The 19,641-nt window shown below is 28.1% G+C and overlaps 4 protein-coding genes and 1 non-coding gene across 6 annotated transcripts; 4 read left to right on the forward strand and 1 right to left on the reverse strand.

Annotated features, from left to right (window-relative positions):
- Positions 1-2,530: 2,530 nt before the first annotated feature.
- On the forward strand, positions 2,531-4,449 carry LOC149032134 (uncharacterized). Its single transcript, XM_089173767.1, has 5 exons — positions 2,531-2,729; positions 2,820-2,963; positions 3,050-3,214; positions 3,277-3,435; positions 3,529-4,449. The coding sequence occupies exons 2-5, from the start codon at positions 2,820-2,822 to the stop codon at positions 4,447-4,449; spliced, it is 1,389 nt and encodes a 462-aa protein (XP_089029893.1). The 5' UTR covers positions 2,531-2,729.
- Positions 4,450-6,957: 2,508 nt separating this feature from the next.
- Positions 6,958-8,419, forward strand: Prosalpha3 (proteasome alpha3 subunit). Its single transcript, XM_015322557.2, has 3 exons — positions 6,958-7,117; positions 7,446-8,073; positions 8,151-8,419. Exons 1-3 carry the CDS (start codon positions 7,115-7,117, stop codon positions 8,291-8,293), a joined length of 774 nt encoding a protein of 257 aa, XP_015178043.1. The 5' UTR covers positions 6,958-7,114; the 3' UTR covers positions 8,294-8,419.
- Positions 8,420-8,747: 328 nt separating this feature from the next.
- LOC149032135 (signal recognition particle RNA) lies at positions 8,748-9,044 on the reverse strand. Its single transcript, XR_016177064.1, has one exon.
- A 273-nt stretch (positions 9,045-9,317) lies between these two features.
- On the forward strand, positions 9,318-12,548 carry Iswi (nucleosome-remodeling ATPase imitation SWI). Its single transcript, XM_015322764.2, has one exon. It carries the CDS (start codon positions 9,438-9,440, stop codon positions 12,465-12,467), a length of 3,030 nt encoding a protein of 1,009 aa, XP_015178250.1. The 5' UTR covers positions 9,318-9,437; the 3' UTR covers positions 12,468-12,548.
- A 144-nt stretch (positions 12,549-12,692) lies between these two features.
- Positions 12,693-18,945, forward strand: phtf (putative homeodomain transcription factor). Of its 2 annotated transcripts, none has more exons than XM_015322772.2 (16): positions 12,693-14,054; positions 14,175-14,314; positions 14,382-14,593; positions 14,695-14,881; positions 14,967-15,103; positions 15,196-15,295; positions 15,376-15,597; positions 15,895-15,959; positions 16,032-16,201; positions 16,313-16,449; positions 16,559-16,868; positions 16,950-17,178; positions 17,264-17,359; positions 17,479-17,622; positions 17,664-17,777; positions 17,863-18,945. In XM_015322772.2, exons 1-16 carry the CDS (start codon positions 14,029-14,031, stop codon positions 18,010-18,012), a joined length of 2,439 nt encoding a protein of 812 aa, XP_015178258.1. In that variant the 5' UTR covers positions 12,693-14,028; the 3' UTR covers positions 18,013-18,945. The 2 variants fall into 2 exon arrangements, with proteins under 2 accessions (XP_015178258.1, XP_015178259.1); XM_015322773.2 differs by having other exon boundaries at positions 17,682-17,777.
- The last annotated feature ends 696 nt before the right edge of the window (positions 18,946-19,641 follow it).

Consider the following 19,641-nt stretch of genomic DNA (forward strand, 5'->3'; position numbering starts at 1 on the left):
AAGCACAAGTGAAAACACGGATATCGATGATTTACAAAAAGAAGGGAGCTCACCAGAAGCAGATATTTCATCAGAAGAAGATGTTTCAAGAAGGAAAAAAATGTTTAGAAAAAAGAAGACGTTATGATTATACTTCAATAACAGATAAAGATAAAGGTGAAAAGATTGATTTCGATAAACCTTCTTCCTCTGTTCCGAAAGAACAATCCAAACCAGTTGTTTCTTGTAGTAAGACAAAACCTCAATTAGATATTCCACAAGAAGCAAGTAAGCTAAGAAAAAGGTCATATGAAACCTCAAGTGAAAGCACGGATATCGATATAGGTGATTTGCCAAAACCAGGTAGCTCACTAAAATCAGATATTTCACCAAAAGCTTATGGTTCACCAATGAAAAGAAAATGTCTAGAATTAAGAAAACGTTATGATTCTTCTTCAACAACAGATGAAGATAACAATGAAAAGATTGGATTCGAAAAACCTTATCCCTCTGTTCCAAAAGAACAATCAAAACCAGTTGTTTCTCGTGGTAAGACAAAACCTCAATTAGATATTTCACAAGATGCAAGTAAGCTAAGAAAAAGGTCATATGAAACCTCAAGTGAAAGCACGGATATCGATATAGGTGATTTGCCAAAACCAGGTAGCTCACTAAAATCAGATATTTCACCAAAAGCTTATGGTTCACCAATGAAAAAAAAATGTCTAGAAATAAAAAGACGTTATGATTCTTCTTCTTCAACAGATGAAGATAAAGATGAAAAGAAAGGAATATAAAAAAAAAGACAATATAAATCATATTATTGTCTACGAGACTTAAATGTCTTCTATGTAAATTATACACTTAAAGCGTTAATGTATTATGTAAATTATATTATATATTGTGTATATATTTTTATATAAATTATTGTTTATATAAATGTATTTAATATTATCACTAATTATATAGATATAATTTATACATTTATAACAACTACATTATAATTTATAATAATAATGTAATAACTATAATATATTATTAAATAATAATATATTTTGATGAAATAATTAATGTACGATCATCTGCGAATATAAAAACTGTCTTTTATTAAAAAAGACAAAATTATAAAAACAACTTTAAAGGACATATATATGGTGGCTTATATATATATATATAGAAATATAATATAAATTATATAAAACTTAACGAACAAAAAAATTATATTAGATAAATATAGATTTAATGTGGATAAATATGACACATCATAACTTTAAAATATAATATGATATCAATGATTAACAATTTTCATGTATTAAATATAACTTTGTATTTGTTCCATTTTATATTTTAACAATGGAAAAAAAACTTTTATGCTATTATTAACAAAATACGACCAACATTTTTTACTTCTTTGATTTTTAAAGTTTCTCGTTGGTCTTGCTTTTATATTCTTATAAAAATTCTTTATTATAAAAAATACGATTATTATTTGTGAGCACTTATAATACTATTTTAAATAAAATTTTTATTTGAATTTTTTAATTATCGTCTTTTCCTTGAGTTACTATCTCCTTTCATAAAATTTAAGTTATTGATTTAAAATTTTAACTTATATATAAGACATTATTCTATATTTTAATTAAATATATTAAATATATATATAATATTAATTCTATTAAACAAAACCGCTAATTACATGAATTTATTGATATTGAGTATAAACTGTATATATATATATATATACGCGAAACTTTAAATATCGTAATAATATTTTACTTTTTTCTTCTTATACTTTAATTTAATAATAAAAACAAATGTTTATTATTGTCGTTAACAATGTCACGGATATTAATTTTAATTACGAATTACGATGGATTTTAAATAATCGATATTAAACTCGAGACACGAGATATCAATTGAATGAAAAACTAATTCATACTTTTCTCAAGTAATTTTTCAAGGATAATATGTGTTTTGTTTTTTTTCAGAACAATTGTTATCGAATAAATCAAATCAAGATGATTTAGTTTATTATTAACGAATTAATATACTATAATTTATAATATGACCTTATAGCTAAATGATGTTTGTAAATATATCGTAGTTCAATGATTCGATTCTTACGAATCGAACGATTCAAGAATTTTTTTTAATTCGAATTTCATAATATATTCTATTTAATTTCAACTGAACAATCAAATTTAGTTCGTTCTTGTCAGTTAGTGTATTCATTTGACAGACAAGCATTACTTATAATGTGCAAATTATATTTCATTCAATCTCTATCAAAAAAAAAGCATTTTATATTAAGTGTTTCATCTTACGATATATGATCATATATATCGAATTTTTTAAATTTTGTTTGCTTTTCTCAATTTTTCGTACTCTTTTAAATAATACATTAACAAAAAAAAACACGTAATAAATTTAAGAAAGTTATCTTTCAAAAACTGCAATTAATGTTGTGAAAAAAAGTAATTATAATGAATATTATTCTGTAAAGTGTTATTAATTAATATTATTTAAATAACCCTTATCATTTCAGGTTTATTCCATGTGATATATAGATCCCCGAAAAGTTAAAATATTTATGAATATATAAATTGAAAGTTTACATATGTATGTATATTGAATCAAATACATATATTTATTATACAATGTTTATTGTTCTCTTTAAAGTTTAAAAAAAAAAAAGTAATAAACAGAAATATATATAAATATATGATAATTGCATAATATTATTAAGCAAGGTAATTTCATAAAATTATCTACAATATTTCTTTTTTTTATAATTTCATCAATCCTTTATCGTATTTTAAATATATTAATTTATTTTCTAGATGAGCGACGAAGAACTTGTTCAGTGTCCTAACAATCCCAATCACCAGGTTCCTAGATCTCAAATAGACGAGCACGTAAAAACATGTAAATTTTTGATTGATCCTAATCAAGAAACTCAAATTACATTTTCATCCTACGACGAGGTAATATATTAGATTTGTTTGTTAAGATTACGTTCTCAACAAGTGATATAAGACAAATATTAATTGATATTGATTTAAAACACAAGCCCAGACCCTCAACATCTTACCAGGAGTCACCTCAGGAGGGGAGTTCACAACAGGGGGGAAGTCAAATGGCAACTCTTCCAATTCCTGAAAGTACATCTTTTCGAGAATGGAGATCACCAAAAAAAACAGAAATACAGGAAACATCACCTTCTAAATTAAAAAGGGTATGAAAATAATTGTTTAAATAAAATAAGACATATATTAATTGAAATTGATTTAATACTAGCTAAAACCTTACCCTAAGCCGCTTAAAAGTAAAGAAATCTCAGCTAAATCAGTTAGAGGCTCGAGTAAATCAGATTTGTCTTCGGACAAACAGTCAAAAAAGGGACTGCTATCAATGAGTAAAGAAACATATCTTAAAGAATTAAGTAGAAAAAGAAAGGTAATTGTAAGAATTTTTACTTTGAATGATTTGAAATTTTTTTCTTTTTTTCCCTTTTTTTTTTAATAAAAATCATTTCATTTGATATGATAGGATCTTAAGAAACTAAAAATTGACAGTAATTCTGATGACAATTCTTCATCAAGCACTGATTCGGCATTATCACTTGAAGATACTATGTCAGAAAATAAGAAAATTATTCTATATGAAATGGGTTTAGAATTTAAGTCACAAATTCCTTCTACTTCACAACAAACAGATAGTTCACAACAAGCAGCTAGTTCACAACAAGCAGTTATTTTACAACCGCCAAAACTGACATTGGAAAAGAAAGATGAAAAAATGGACGATGAAAGTTCGGTGGATCCATCGTCACGTTTTTTGCCAGAACCGTCTGATCCATTAGAATTTGAAATGGAAGAACCTTCTTTACCTAGAGATGTTCCACAAGAACAATCAGAATCAGTTAGTTCTTATGCTGAAACATCAGATGATTCGATCGATTTACAACGGCTAAGTAGAAAAAGGAAAATGGAACATGAAAAAATGGATACAGAAGAAATAGTGGAGGTTAAAGTGTCACATCTTTTGGCAGAAGTGACTACTCCATTAGAAGTTGAATTGGAAGAATCTTCTTCGTCTGAAGAGGTTCCCCTACAACAATCACAACCATTTAGTTTTCATGCTGCATTATCATATCATTCAGATGTTTCAGATCAGCCAAAAATGATAAGTAGAAAGAAACGTGAAGAAATCGATACAGAAGAAAACATAGTAGCAGAAGCGTCACATACTTTAACAGAGGTGACTACTCAATTAGAAGTTGAAATGGAAGAACCTTCTCTGGCTGCAGATGTTGCACAACAACAATTACAATCAGTAAGTTCTCCTACTGAGGCACAACAACATTCTGATCGTTCACAACAGTCAAAAATGACAGAGGAAATGATACCTGAAAAAATTGATACAGAAGAAAAAAAGAGGATGAAGCGTCACCTACTTCATCAGAAGTGATTACTCAATTAGAAGTCGAATTGGAAGAACCTTCTCTCGTTGCAGATGTTCCACAACAACAATTACAATCAGTTAGTTCTCCTACTGAGGCACAACAACATTCTGATCGTTCACAACAGTCAAAAATGACAGAGGAAATGATACCTGAAAAAATTGATACAGAAGAAAAAAAAGATGATGAAGCGTCACCTACTTCATCAGAAGTGATTACTCAATTAGAAGTTGAATTGGAAGAACCTTCTTTGGCTGAAGAGGTTCCACTACAACAATTACAACCATTTAGTTTTCATGCTGCTTCAACATCTGATTCAGATGTTTCACAACAGCCAGAAATGATAAGTAAAAACAGACATGAAGAAATGGATACAGAAGAAAAAATAGAGGCTAAAACGTCACATACTTTATCAGAAGTGACTACTCAATCAGAAGTTGGATTGGCAGAATCTAATTTGTCTGAAGAGGTTCCACTACAACAATCACAACCATTTAGTTTTCATGCTGCTTCAACATCTGATTCAGATGTTTCACAACAACCAAAAATGATAAGTAAAAAGAAACATGAAGAAACTGATACAGAAGAAAAAATAGAGGCTGAAACGTCACATACTTTATCAGAAGTGACTACTCAATCAGAAGTTGGATTGGCAGAACCTTCTTCGTCTGTTCCAAAAGAACAATCAAAACCAGTTAGTTCTCCTGCCCGGAAAACACAAGAATCAGTCCGTTCAGAACGTCAAAGTAGATCTAGGAAAAAGAAATATGAAGAACTAATGGAGACGGATTCGGTTAGACCACGACACCGAAGTAAGTCTTTAAAAAAGAAATATGCAAGAATGTATACAGAAGAAAAAAAGAAGGCTGAAAGGTCACATCTTTCGACAGAAGAAACTACTTCATTAGAAGTTGTCATGGAAGATCCTTCTTCGTCTAGAGATGTTCCAGAAGTACTAGTTTCTTATCATGGGGAAATAATATATGATACTTCATCAAGTGATTCTCATAAGTCACCACAAACAGATTTTTCACAACAAGCAGAACCTAAAGTGGATGTTTCACAAGTGGCAAGTATGTTAAAGAAAAGATCATATGAAAGCTCGGAAGAAAGCACGGATGACAATATAGGTGATTTACCAAATCCTGCTACCTCACCAAAATCATATAGTTCATCAGAAACAGATAGTTCACAGAGGAAAAAAATGTTTAAATATACGAGAACTTTCTGGTTCTTCTTCAACAACAGATGAAGATAAAGGTGAAAAGATTGGATTGGAAAAACCTTCTACCTCTTCTTCAACAAAACAATCAAAGCCAGTTGTTTCTCCTGGTAAGACAAAACATCAATTAGATGTTCCACAAGTGGCAGGTAGGTTAAGAAAAAGGTCATATGAAATGTCGGATACCAAATTAGCTGGTTTAGACGATCCAGGTTGCTTATATCAAACACATAGTTCACCAGAAACAGATATTTCACCAAACAAAATTAAAAAACGTTCTGATTCTTCTTCTTCAACGGGTGAAGATAAAGATGAAAAAAAGGAATATAAAAAAAAAGACAATATAAATCGTAATATTGTCCAGAAGACTTAAATGTCTTCTATGTAAATTATACACTTAAAGCGTTAATATATTATGTAAATTATATTATATATTGTATATATTTTTATATAAATTATTGTTGATATAAATGTATTTAATATTATCACTAATTATATAGATATAATTTATACATTTATTACAACTACATTATAATTTATAATAATAATGTAATAACTATAATATATTATTAAATAATAATATATTTTGATGAGATAATTAATGTATACGATCATCTGCGAATATAAAAACTGTCTTTTATTAAAAAAGACAAATTATAAAAACAACTTTAAAGAACATATATATGGTGGCTTATAAATATATATATAGAAATATATAATATAAATTATATAAAACTTAACAAACAAAAAAATTATATTAGATAAATATAGATTTTATATGGATAAATATGACACATCATAATTTTAAAATATAATATGATATCAATGATTAAAAACTTGCATGTATTAAATATAACTTTGTATTTGTTCCATTTCATATTTTAACAATGGAAAAAAACTTTTGTGCTATTATTAACAAAATTTGGCCAACGTTTTTTACTTCTTAGATTTTTAAAGTTTCTCGTTGGTCTTGCTTTTATATTCTTATAAAAATTCTTTATTATAAAAAATACGATTATTATTTGTGTGCACTTATAATACTATTTTAAAAAAATTTTTATTTGAATTTTTTAATTATCGTCTTTTCCTTGAGTTACTATCTCCTTTCATACACTTTATGTTATTGATTTAACATTTTAAATTTTATGAATAAATTTTTTTATACATATGTATACGTACATATTTTTATTACATATATATATTATAGAATTTCTTCTAATATTTATAATTTATAATTAGAAATATTGACATCTTTATTTGCCGGGTTATTTTTGACCTAGTACAAAAATCATCCAGAAGAGCTCGCAAGTGTACTAGATTCCACATCGTTACCAATAGTATAAATTGTAACCGCTTTAAGTGACAAGTATAACTTGAAACATCAACTAAAGTAATTTGTTTGAATAAACTCTTTGTTTTATTTTTAAAGTTTAAATAAAACTTTCTGTAAAATGGTAAATAATTATTTGATATTAATGACATAATTTAAGTGTTTTATTAATTAAAAAAACAAACGTTCTTTACTTTATTCTTTCTTTTTGAGGTTAGCTTTCAAAATGCATTGTCATCAAACTCGCACTACATAAAATTTTAATAATAAAATATTAATGTTTTATCATTTTTTATATTAATTATTACATTTATATTTATATTTTATAAAAATCTTTAAATTCTCTTGTTTATATCGTTTTTTTTGTTAATTTTTTAAACATAGTGTTGTTTATAATGATATTGTATTATTAAAATAAATATATTTTATAATAATTTGAATTGTTTATTTAGGCTCGCAGGTACGATACACGTACCACGATTTTCTCACCAGAAGGTCGTTTGTATCAAGTGGAATATGCTATGGAAGCTATAAGTCATGCTGGTACATGTTTAGGAATATTGGCAAATGATGGCATTCTATTAGCTGCTGAAAGAAGAAATACAAATAAACTTTTGGACGAAGTATTTTATTCTGAGAAAATATATAAATTAAATGACGATGTAGTTTGTTCTGTAGCAGGCATTACAGCTGATGCTAATGTTCTTACAAATGAACTGCGTTTAATAGCGCAGAGGTATCTTTTACAATATGGTGAACCAATTCCATGTGAACAATTGGTATCTTGGTTATGCGATGTTAAACAAGCTTATACTCAATACGGTGGAAAAAGACCATTCGGAGTATCAATTTTGTACATGGGTTGGGATCGTCATTATGGTTATCAATTATATCAATCAGATCCTAGTGGAAATTATGGTGGTTGGAAAGCTACTTGTATTGGAAATAATTCAGCAGCAGCTGTATCATCTTTAAAACAGGAATATAAAGAAGGAGAAACTACTTTAAAGGATGCTATGTCATTGGCTATTAAAGTACTTTCTAAGACATTAGATATGAACAAACTTTCTGCAGATAAGGGTAAAGAAAAATAATATTGAAAATATTTTTGATTAAATATATTATTCTTATGTTAATTTCATGAATTTTATTTACAGTGGAAATGGCAACATTGACACGCGAAAATGGTAAAACCAAAATTAAAATTCTTCCAGCTAGAGAAGTCAATGCTTTAATAGAAGAACATGATCGATTAGAAGCATTAGCTGAACAAGCCAAAAAGGAAAAACAAAAGTTATAGAGATATTATTTTTACATGGGATCAATCTGGTACACGTTAAGGAAATATTATTCTTTTCTATCGTTCAGAATCCCATATTGTATGTTTGTAAATCTTTTACTTAATAAATTTATAAGTTTCACATTCTTTTTGCGTTCATCTATTTGAATTTAAATGTCATCGTATAATAAATAAACTATTATATTTAAAACTCAAAGAGACTATATTTTATCAATGATGTATCAAATCACATAATTTATTTAAATAGTATTCTTTGTAATGAATTTTTTTTTTTATTAAATTAATTTCAAAATAAAAAAAGTAATGGAGTATATAAACACACCATGACGTATAAGATACTCACCTTTGTAAATGTCAAAAAAAATAATTAAAATAAATTATTAAAAAATATTTTTTTGCAGTATTATTATTAGAATTGTTAATATTATTAAAAAATGCAAGAAAAAAGAAAAAAAAAGTTGTGTGTCGAGTCATATCGACCAGGCTGTCAATGCGGTCCCACTCCCGGGCGCGATCCCGCTACTGCCCGCCACGGAGACTTTTGGCTGCTGGGTTTCCCCTCTGGCCCGGTTCGCCTCTCCTTAGCCAACCTGGTCACCTCGACTTCCCCCGAGGTTACCATATTGATGGCGAGCTTAGCGCGGACGCCCAGTCAACGTGGATCCCGCACCAGCAGTAACCCCCGACCTCAGACCCTCCGACACAACTAGCCTCCGAGTAGCCGGATTACAGGAGCCGCCACACTCCCAGCTGACAACGAAGCTTCTACCTGTCTATATAAGTTTCATCTCGACTAACTTCATTCGTATATTGATTGAAATGTGTTAGTATATATACATGTGTATTGCGTATGTGTTACTATGTTCAGACTAGTTTGGAAGGTAAATTATTATTACCAATGATAAGAATATTTTGCTTTGTCGATAAAGATGTATTTGATTGTATCGACCAATAATACAATACGACATCTTTCGAATATATTTAGAACTAAATTAGCGTGCCGGTATATCGCATCTCGATAATCGAAATTCAATCGATTTCCTGTGCGTGTTAGGAACGCGTCTTAACGAGTTAATGTTTGGTGCATTCGTTACTTCTTTCTTTTCATTCTCTTAATTGAGGAAACATTAAGAAAGAAAAGAAGATGTCTAAGGCTGATGAGAATGCGGATACTGGTGATACAGGAGATAATTCCAATGGTTCTTCGGCAGAAACCACATCTTCCCGGGGTGGCGACTTTGAAACAAAACTCGAGTCAGATCGAAGTAAGAGGTTTGATTACTTGCTCAAGCAAACAGAAATTTTTTCACATTTTATGACCAATAATCAAAAAGACAAAGCTGGAAGCCCATTAAAAGTTAAACCTGGCAGACCAAGAAAACAACCAGAAAATTTAAACAAATCTGATTCCGGTGATCATAGACATCGAAAAACAGAACAAGAGGAGGACGAAGAATTGTTAGCTGAAAGCAATGCCAGTGTTGCACCAACTACACGTTTTGAATCCTCACCTCATTATGTTAAATCTGGTGAGTTAAGAGATTACCAGATACGTGGTTTAAATTGGATGATATCGCTTTATGAAAATGGTATCAATGGTATTTTGGCGGATGAGATGGGTCTTGGTAAGACACTTCAAACCATATCATTATTGGGATATATGAAACACTTCAGAAACATTCCTGGTCCTCATATTGTTATTGTTCCAAAGTCTACACTTGCCAATTGGATGAATGAATTTAAAAAGTGGTGTCCTTCTTTAAGAGCTGTATGTCTAATAGGAGATGCAGAAAGTAGAAATACTTTTATTAGAGATGTCATGATGCCTGGTGAATGGGACGTATGTGTTACCTCATATGAAATGGTAATCAAAGAAAAATCAGTATTTAAAAAATTTAATTGGCGTTACATGGTAATTGACGAAGCTCATAGAATTAAAAATGAAAAATCTAAATTATCTGAAATATTGAGGGAGTTTAAAACAGCTAATAGACTTCTTCTTACTGGTACACCATTACAGAACAATTTACACGAGTTATGGTCGTTACTTAACTTTTTATTACCAGATGTATTTAACAGTTCAGATGATTTCGATTCTTGGTTTAATACTAACAGTTTCTTAGGTGATAATTCTTTAGTTGAAAGATTACATGCTGTTTTAAGACCATTCCTTTTAAGACGATTGAAGTCTGAAGTAGAAAAAGGTTTGAAACCTAAAAAGGAAATTAAAGTTTATATTGGTCTGAGTAAAATGCAAAGAGAGTGGTACACCAAAGTATTAATGAAAGACATTGATATAGTGAATGGTGCGGGAAAAATAGAAAAGATGAGATTACAAAACATTTTAATGCAGTTACGTAAGTGTTGCAATCATCCATATCTGTTTGACGGTGCTGAACCTGGACCACCTTATACTACAGATGAACATCTTGTTTACAATTGCGGTAAAATGGTGATATTGGATAAGCTATTGCCTAAATTGCAAGAACAAGATTCAAGAGTATTAATATTTAGTCAAATGACCAGAATGTTAGATATTTTAGAAGATTATTGTCACTGGAGAGGTTTTCAATATTGTCGTTTGGATGGTAATACTGCACACGAGGATCGTCAGAGACAAATCAATGAATACAATGCACCTAATAGCGAAAAGTTTATATTCATGTTATCAACTAGAGCTGGTGGATTGGGTATAAATTTAGCGACTGCTGATGTAGTCATTATTTATGATTCCGATTGGAATCCACAAATGGATTTACAAGCTATGGATAGAGCTCATCGTATTGGACAACAAAAACAGGTACGTGTTTTTAGATTTATTACAGAGAACACAGTGGAAGAAAAGATTGTCGAACGTGCAGAAGTCAAATTACGTTTAGACAAATTAGTCATACAACAAGGTAGATTGGTAGATGCAAAACAGACTGCATTGAACAAGGATGAAATGTTGAATATGATCAGACATGGAGCTAACGAAGTGTTTGCTTCGAAGGACAGTGCCATTACCGATGAAGACATTGATACAATATTACAAAAAGGTGAAGCCAAAACTGAAGAAATGAAACAGAAATTGGAAAGTTTAGGAGAATCTTCTTTACGTAATTTCACTGTCGATGCACCAACCGATTCAGTTTATCAATTCGAAGGTGAAGATTATCGTGAGAAACAAAAAATATTAGGAATTGGTAACTGGATAGAACCACCTAAACGTGAACGTAAAGCTAATTACGCTGTCGATGCTTATTTCCGTGAAGCTTTAAGAGTATCAGAACCAAAAGCACCAAAAGCTCCTAGACCTCCTAAACAACCAATTGTACAAGATTTTCAATTTTTTCCTCCTCGATTGTTTGAGCTACTTGATCAAGAGATATATTATTTTCGACAAACTGTTGGTTACAAGGTTCCAAAGAATCCTGAATTAGGATCAGATGCAGCCAGGATACAAAAGGAAGAACAACGCAAGATAGACGAGGCTCAACCATTATCAGATGAAGAAGTTGCTGAAAAAGAAAAATTATTAACTCAGGGTTTCACTAATTGGACCAAGAGAGACTTCAATCAATTTATTAAAGCAAATGAAAAATATGGTAGAGACGATATAGAAAATATCGCTAAAGAGGTAGAAGGTAAAACTCCAGAAGAAGTTATGGAATATTCAGCAGTTTTTTGGGAACGTTGTCATGAGTTACAGGACATTGACAGAGTAATGGCACAGATAGAAAGAGGCGAGGCCAAAATACAAAGGCGTGCTGGTATTAAAAAAGCATTGGATGCAAAGATGGCCAGATATCGTGCACCATTTCATCAATTAAGGATATCCTATGGTACTAACAAAGGTAAAAATTATACTGAAGAAGAGGATAGATTTCTTGTTTGTATGTTACACAAATTGGGCTTTGATAAGGAAAACGTTTATGAGGAATTAAGAGCGACCGTTAGATCGGCACCACAATTCCGTTTTGATTGGTTTGTTAAATCTCGTACTGCTTTGGAATTGCAAAGACGATGTAATACTTTGATAACATTGATAGAACGTGAAAACTTGGAATTGGAAGAGAGAGAAAGGCAAGAGAGAAGAAAGAAGAGTGGCAATGTTGGTGCCAAACCTGCTTCCAAACGAAAACAAGAAAATTTGCCAGCGCCACAAGATAAACCTAGAAAGAAGAAGAAATAAAAATAATATGAATCTTTTACGATTAAGTTTTACTCTATACTTATGCATACAAAAAAAAAAAAAAAAGAAAAAAAAAAGAAACAGACTGTCTATTTTCACGGTTTTTTATATCTTTTTATTCGTTATTCCAAAACAAAATTGTTGCTAAATACCATGACTCAAATTCATAGATTTTTCATAGATTTCTTTATTAGAAAATACAATTCTCTCTCTCTCTCTCTCTCTTTAATTGTGTTCTTTTTAAAGCATACTTTTTATTTAAAAGTAAAGTAAGTAAAATAAAAATAAAAAAAAGAAAATGACGAAAATAAGATATATCTTGGTCTAAAGAAATATGCATTAATAATCTTTATTTTTGTTATATCAAGAATGAGTTGTCTCAAAATATAAATTTGTTTACCAATTAACATGAACGATAAGATCACATTTATTTGTCTATGAATTTGAGACTAAGAATCATTTTTTCTCCCTAATTCATTATTCTTTCTTTTTCTTATTCAATAGAAAAAATTGTAAAATATTTATTACATATTATTTATAAAATGATTCATTTTCATACAAAAAAGAAAAAAAACAAAATTTAATATTCATCGATTTATCAACCGCAAAGTACAATATTACACGGTTTACAACACAACAATAATTTTTCTCTTTATGATTTTGTAATTGTATATTTAAAATTGTGATTATAATCATATATTTTAATATCAAAATTATCGTTTTATTTATTATAATCGATTTATAGAACATTGTAATAAATTTTACACAAATAAAACTCAAGCCACCGAATTTACTCAAGATTTTTTATAACATTTTTTTATTTATCCGTACAGAAATCTATAAACAATGTCATCTTTAATTAATAATAATATACTGTTAATAATATATTATAATATTATGTATGTAATATATTTTTATTTATTTTATTTTATTTTTTTGTTTATGTATGCATTTGTGTACTGTAAATGTAGTATACAATACAGTCACCAGATGGCTCAGTTGACATTTGCGAAGACATTTAAATTTTTCTTTATTAGTTTACATTAAATATTCATAAATTAAAATTTAAAAAAAATACTAATTCGATTGTTAATATAAATAACTTTATATATATTTAATAATATTGCGAGATAAATAATTGTTAATAAATGAATTTATTACATTTATCGTTGGTTAAATGAACCAATCAGTAAAATCGAAGTATACGCATGCGCATAATAATTTCACTCCGTTTGGCACAAGAGAGAACTATATAAGTAACTAAATTTTCCACTAAACGTGATCGTCTTTGTTTTTATCAATACTATTGTTTATTATATATAATAAAACAAAAAAGGAAAAATAGGAAATTGTATTAAATATTTAAAAAAAACATCGTTATTTTGATTAAGTGCATATTATGATATCAAAAATTAGTTATATTTCAACGAAAAAAGAAGAAATATTTGAAATCTTACATCACTCAATCAGATGCGCGAATATTTTGGTTAGATATAACAGCTGATAATTGTCTTACTTAAATCATTCTAATCAATTCATGTGAAATACAAGATTGAACACAATGAATTTCAATGATCTCATTCACTGGTAAGATTGTTTTTATTATTTTTCATTATTCTTTGAATATTAATGACAGAAGATGAAGATACATTTTTATTGATTTCTTCAATACGTTATCTATATAACAGATGTATTATATTATTTTAGGTATCAAAAGAAAATTGGTATGTACGACAAGCAACAGTGGGAAAAAATAGTGGAACAAAGGATTCTTGGTGGATTTAATAATATTCCTATGAAAACTGCTAAATTGAAAACTGAATTTATCGATGTTGACTTGGTACGAGGTAAGTCATCATAGTGTAAATAAACATTTCAATACAATTATGTTATTACTTTCTTTTTTATGTATAGGTTCATCGTTTCCAAAAGCGAAGCCTAAACACGGTTTATCTACTGTTGCGTGTTTAGCTTTACAACGTTTTTTATTTCTACCTCTTTACAAAACGTGGTGGACCCAACAAACAAGTATTAGAGTGTTTGTTTTATTTTTGTTATTGTATAGCTTACAACTTATCAACGTCTTATTATATTTCTCTTATGAAGACAGAGAAAATGAGGCTGATGTACGGAAACTTTTTCTTTTCACTTAAATCACTTTATTTATTTTTTTTTTCCTATTTATATTGTTATGATTTATAATTAAATACGTTGTTTCATTCTACAGACAGTTTCAACATCGGAAGTATTTATGCCAAGCGTTATGATGTTAATATTATGCTTAGTTCATTCTCACATTGTATCAACGAATTCCGGGCCTATGGAAATCAATGGTTATAGCAGACAAAAAGTTCTTAGACGACCCAGACATGGTAGATGCAGAATTAATAAATCTAGACATAGATCTAATTTAAGTAAGTTCATTTGTATACACATATTATATTCATTTAATATATGTAATTTTATACACAAATATTTAGAATTTATTTTGTTTTATAGAAACCATCGATGATTCTAAATCATCACAAGATACTGCTTCGGAAAAAGCTAGCACCATAAGCAGAGAGGCACTTAATTCTGTACGATTTGCAAAGAAAGTTATGATAGAAAATTCTTTGACGTTGAGTCATTCACAGGTAAATTTCTAAATGTTTGTTTTTTTTTTTAATATTTTTAAATAATGTAATATCATTAGATTAAAGCTAATGATATATTTTTACAATTAAAGGAATTCCTTCCTTCTCTTTCATCTAGTAATAAAGAAGCGTTGAATATATCAATTAATAATCCACCTATTAATGAAGATTCTATAAATCACAATCAACCAGGTATGATAATGAATAATAATCAATATCAAATAATTTTAATATAAAATACATTTATTTATATTTGAAATATTCATTTCAAGATAATCAAGCAGAAGAAAATATTGAAGATCCAGATATTGTGCATCTAGACGATGATGGTTTTGAAAGTTTAAATGGGAATGTATCGAGTGATAACGATAGGACGGTTAATGTTGAAGAAAGAGAGAGAGAACAAATGAAAGTATGTGATAATAAAGAAGAAAATACTTTTCAATTGGAAGCATCTAGTAGTCCCAAAGTTTTACTTCAATCCAAATTCTCAGGTTTGGTGTTCAAATGTTTATTATACATTAGATAGATACTTATCTCTGATATGTATTTATTTTTTATTTTAGTTTATTTCGTATTTTAAATGCGTATGTGTTGTGTGACACAAGTAGACAAATTTATCGCACTCTTCGTTCATCTGTAGATACTGCGGTTGCATTACAAGCAAGAAACAAAAATTAAACTATAGTGGAAACTAATAATATTTCTATACCGTTAACACATGCTTTAATATTTGTTGGAAGGGAAAAGCAGAGTATTAGATAAATCATAGTTTTCCACTTTCCACGCAGCACCTGACCCATTGAACAAAGGAGGAAACTTTTCCGACAGTGAAGGAGATGGATGCATTCACATGGTAAATTTCAAATTTTCATTTTTATCCATCATTCTTTTTTTTTATGATATAATATTTTATTGAATTTTTAAGGAAAGAGATGAATCACCGACTGTATCAGAAATAAGAGAAGGAAGACGACAATGTGAAAGTGAGGAGGAAGGTGAATGCGAGGATGCTGCAACGAATCATTTAACTGAAGCAACAACATCTGCAACAGAATGGATGGGTGTGACGACGAACAGCGATGAATGCAGTTATAGGTACAAATATTTACAAAAAAAAAAAAAAAAAGAAACAATGTGAAATTGTTTATTCGAAATATAAATATAAATATATTATAATATAACATAATTATTTTTTCTTTTTTATAGTTCAGAACTGGAAGAAATAGATTTGCATGGTGAAATCAATTCGAATCATAACGAATTTATAGAACATCCTTTCTCTTGGGAATTTGGAATACCTCCTTCCATTTTATTAAGTTCCAGTTGTGCTTCATCCGATCGTAGTTAGTTTTACTTTATTTTAATAGATATATTTATAATAATAATAATAATAATTATTATTATTATTATATGTTACTTTTATTATAATATTAACACATTACATATTTACAGTTTCCTGTACTATTTGGACAAGGCGTGATGTGAAGAAAGCAGAATTGTCAGTACTTGATATTAGTTCTGCTATTATAGAAAGAGTAGAATCAATGCCGGAAAGTATGAGTTATTTTTACGGTGGATTGATATTAAGTATTGTATTATCTTTAGTACCATCGTTTAGACGAGTAACCGACACTCTTGGAACAGATACCAATTGTAATGTTACCATTCCTATTATACCAGACGATCTCAGACAAGCTAATTTAGAAACTTACACTGATATTCTATGTAGAATAATTGACATTGCTTTTGGAGATACCATATTGTAAGTTGTTTTATCTTTATCAACATATATTTACATATTATGTTATAAAATGATAATGATATAATTTTTAATTCATTACAGGAAACGTACCATTATTCTAATATCAGCCTTTGAAAGACTTGCATTATCTTGTTTTCTGTTCTTTCTATTGGCTGTCGCTGAACGGACCTATAAACAAAGACTATTGTATGCTAAATTGTTTTCACATTTAACATCATCCAGACGTGCCAGGAAATCTGATTTACCGCATTTTCGGTTAAACAAAGTGAGAAATATTAAAACATGGTTAAGCATCAGATCTTATTTGAAGGTACTTTAATATTAATAAATATTTTATATTTATTTTGTCTTTTAATATATATTTGTTTATATCATCGTTATGAACATTTTTTCAGAGAAGAGGACCACAACGTTCTGTCGATGTTATAGTATCTTCAGCTTTTATTGTAACATTGTTATTATTATCATTTATCAGTTTGGAATTAATTAAGGTAAACTATAATTTAATATTCTTATTAATTGATATTTTATTTTATTTTTACTATTATAAAATATATATATATATATATATATATATATATATATATATATATATATTTCATTTTTGTAGGATCTTGAAAGTTTACATTCGCAGTACAACGTTGAAGCATTGTTTTGGAGTTTTTCATTAGGAATATTTATTTTACGTTTTATGACACTGGGAACTAAAATAAATAAAAAATATAGAAATCTTTCGATTCTGTTAACCGAACAGGTATATATAATTATTTTTTATAAAGATAACTATATAGTTAGAAAAAATCTATCTTTCAGATAAATCTACATCTTCAGATAGAACAGAAACCCCATAAAAAGGAGGAATTAATGGTAGCTAATAGTGTATTGAAATTGGCAGCCGATTTGATTAAGGTTTTTGTATATTTTATAGTTTTTTCTTCTTTTAATAGATTAAAATTAACTGAATGTTTATTAATTATTGAATGATTGTTTGCAGGAATTGGAAAGTCCCTTTAAAATATCTGGCCTATCCGCTAATCCATACGTTTATACCATTACAAAAGTGGTATTGTTATCTGCCCTTTCCGGAGTCCTATCTGAGTTACTTGGTTTTAAATTGAAATTACATAAAATTAAAATAAAGTGAGATGTGTTAAGTATTATCTCACTTATCTACCTCGATGTTACAGACTGACTGGTGAAAATAATTGCATGATGTTTCGGTATATCTGTAAATTTGGATTTGGATTTGGATTTTGTTTTTTAATTTATTAGATGTTTAAAAAAAAAAAGGAATATATTTGAGAAACTATATATATATACATATATATATATATATATATATATTTTAGTTTTACGATTAGATAGAATAAATGAATGCATCTTCGTCGTTAGGTCTTTTTCTTTTCTTTTTTTTTCTTTTTCGATAATAATTTACGAGTTGTGCATAAATTTTGTTTGTCCAATGAATATTAATCTTTTTACGTTTAGCTAATATCGTAAACTATTTTTTTTTTGTTCTTCTCGTAAAATATTGTATAATGCATCTAATTACAAAAAGTTATTACAAAATTTAATCTTTGACAATATTCTAAATAAAAGAATATATATATATATATATTGTATGGATAATATATATAGAATATTAATTAATGGTTGCGTCCACAACTTTTAAATTTGAAAAAAAAAATAAAATAAATAAATTAATGAAAGAATAGAATAAGAAATATTTAGTCGGACAAAAATTTACTGTTATATAGTAATTTGAATTCTTACTTTTAACATATCGCTATATGTATACGATGAATATACGTATACATTATATATCATTCTTTTTTGATAGATGTACAAATGAAAAATAGTATGTAAATATTCTGATATATAATCTACTTACCACACGAAAAACAAATTAAAGAAAAGATAGTACCTGTGCAATACAAAATTATATTAACTGTATGCATATATATAACTACATATATATATATATATATATATATATGTACAGTTATTTTTCAAATAATTATAAATGTATTTCGAGATATGTTAAATAAATATATAATAAACATAATGAATATAAGTATGTACCAATGTGCAGATATATATACATTAAAAAAGAAAAACTGATTACTAATGAAAAATTGCAAAAATTGAACTTTGAAATTTGAGAAAGGTCCTTGAATTATATTTCGTATTTGTAATTCAATGTATGTGACAATCGTATATAGATAAGTAACGTGAAATGTTATATCGTAAGACCTATTACGTTACATTCAATCCTTGAGTCATCTATAAATAATAATACATAATTACATATAACAATACTTTTCAGTATAATCAATTAATGAATGGGCTACTTTAATAATAAAATTAAATATATCTAAATAGTAATAATAATAATAATAATAATAATAGTAGTGTTTATAGGTAATATAGAAAATAATTGGATGCTTTTTATAAAATTAATATTTCATATAAATAATTTTTGTTATAACATTCGATAGAAAAATTGATTAAATAATAACGTCATTGACACTGACTTAAATCGGCCCTGAACTTATATTATGTTTTATTTGTGAGTCTCTTGATTCACGATTAAGTTTATGTTCATCTATATTATGATTCACAATGAATTCATTGCAGTTAAAGTATTATTGCATCATCCGAATGAAAAACATAACTATAATAAAAAGTTATTATACTATATAAAACATTATTTTTAAATGGGTATATCGGGTGGTACGCTTTTGAATTATCTATTACTCATTTTAAATTAAAT

The sequence above is a fragment of the Polistes dominula genome, unplaced genomic scaffold (genome assembly GCF_049000335.1).
Source record: "Polistes dominula isolate Pdom_NZ unplaced genomic scaffold, Pdom_raw_medaka contig_75, whole genome shotgun sequence".
Taxonomy (NCBI): Eukaryota; Metazoa; Arthropoda; class Insecta; order Hymenoptera; family Vespidae; genus Polistes; species Polistes dominula.

What these genes read in the sequence shown, in the direction of transcription:
- Iswi (XM_015322764.2), top strand. Translation starts at nt 9,438, where the DNA reads ATGTCTAAGGCTGATGAGAATGCGGATACTGGTGATACAGGAGATAAT.
- Prosalpha3 (XM_015322557.2), top strand. An exon ending in CAAACTTTCTGCAGATAAGG is followed by an intron (nt 8,074 to 8,150) that starts GTAAAGAAAAAT and finishes TTTTATTTACAG; the next exon opens with TGGAAATGGCAACATTGACA.
- phtf (XM_015322772.2), top strand. Translation starts at nt 14,029, where the DNA reads ATGAATTTCAATGATCTCATTCACTG. An exon ending in TGACGTTGAGTCATTCACAG is followed by an intron (nt 15,104 to 15,195) that starts GTAAATTTCTAA and finishes TTACAATTAAAG; the next exon opens with GAATTCCTTCCTTCTCTTTC. An exon ending in TATAAATCACAATCAACCAG is followed by an intron (nt 15,296 to 15,375) that starts GTATGATAATGA and finishes ATTCATTTCAAG; the next exon opens with ATAATCAAGCAGAAGAAAAT.
- LOC149032134 (XM_089173767.1), top strand. Translation starts at nt 2,820, where the DNA reads ATGAGCGACGAAGAACTTGTTCAGTGTCCTAACAATCCCAATCACCAG. An exon ending in CATTTTCATCCTACGACGAG is followed by an intron (nt 2,964 to 3,049) that starts GTAATATATTAG and finishes TTAAAACACAAG; the next exon opens with CCCAGACCCTCAACATCTTA. An exon ending in AATTAAGTAGAAAAAGAAAG is followed by an intron (nt 3,436 to 3,528) that starts GTAATTGTAAGA and finishes TTGATATGATAG; the next exon opens with GATCTTAAGAAACTAAAAAT.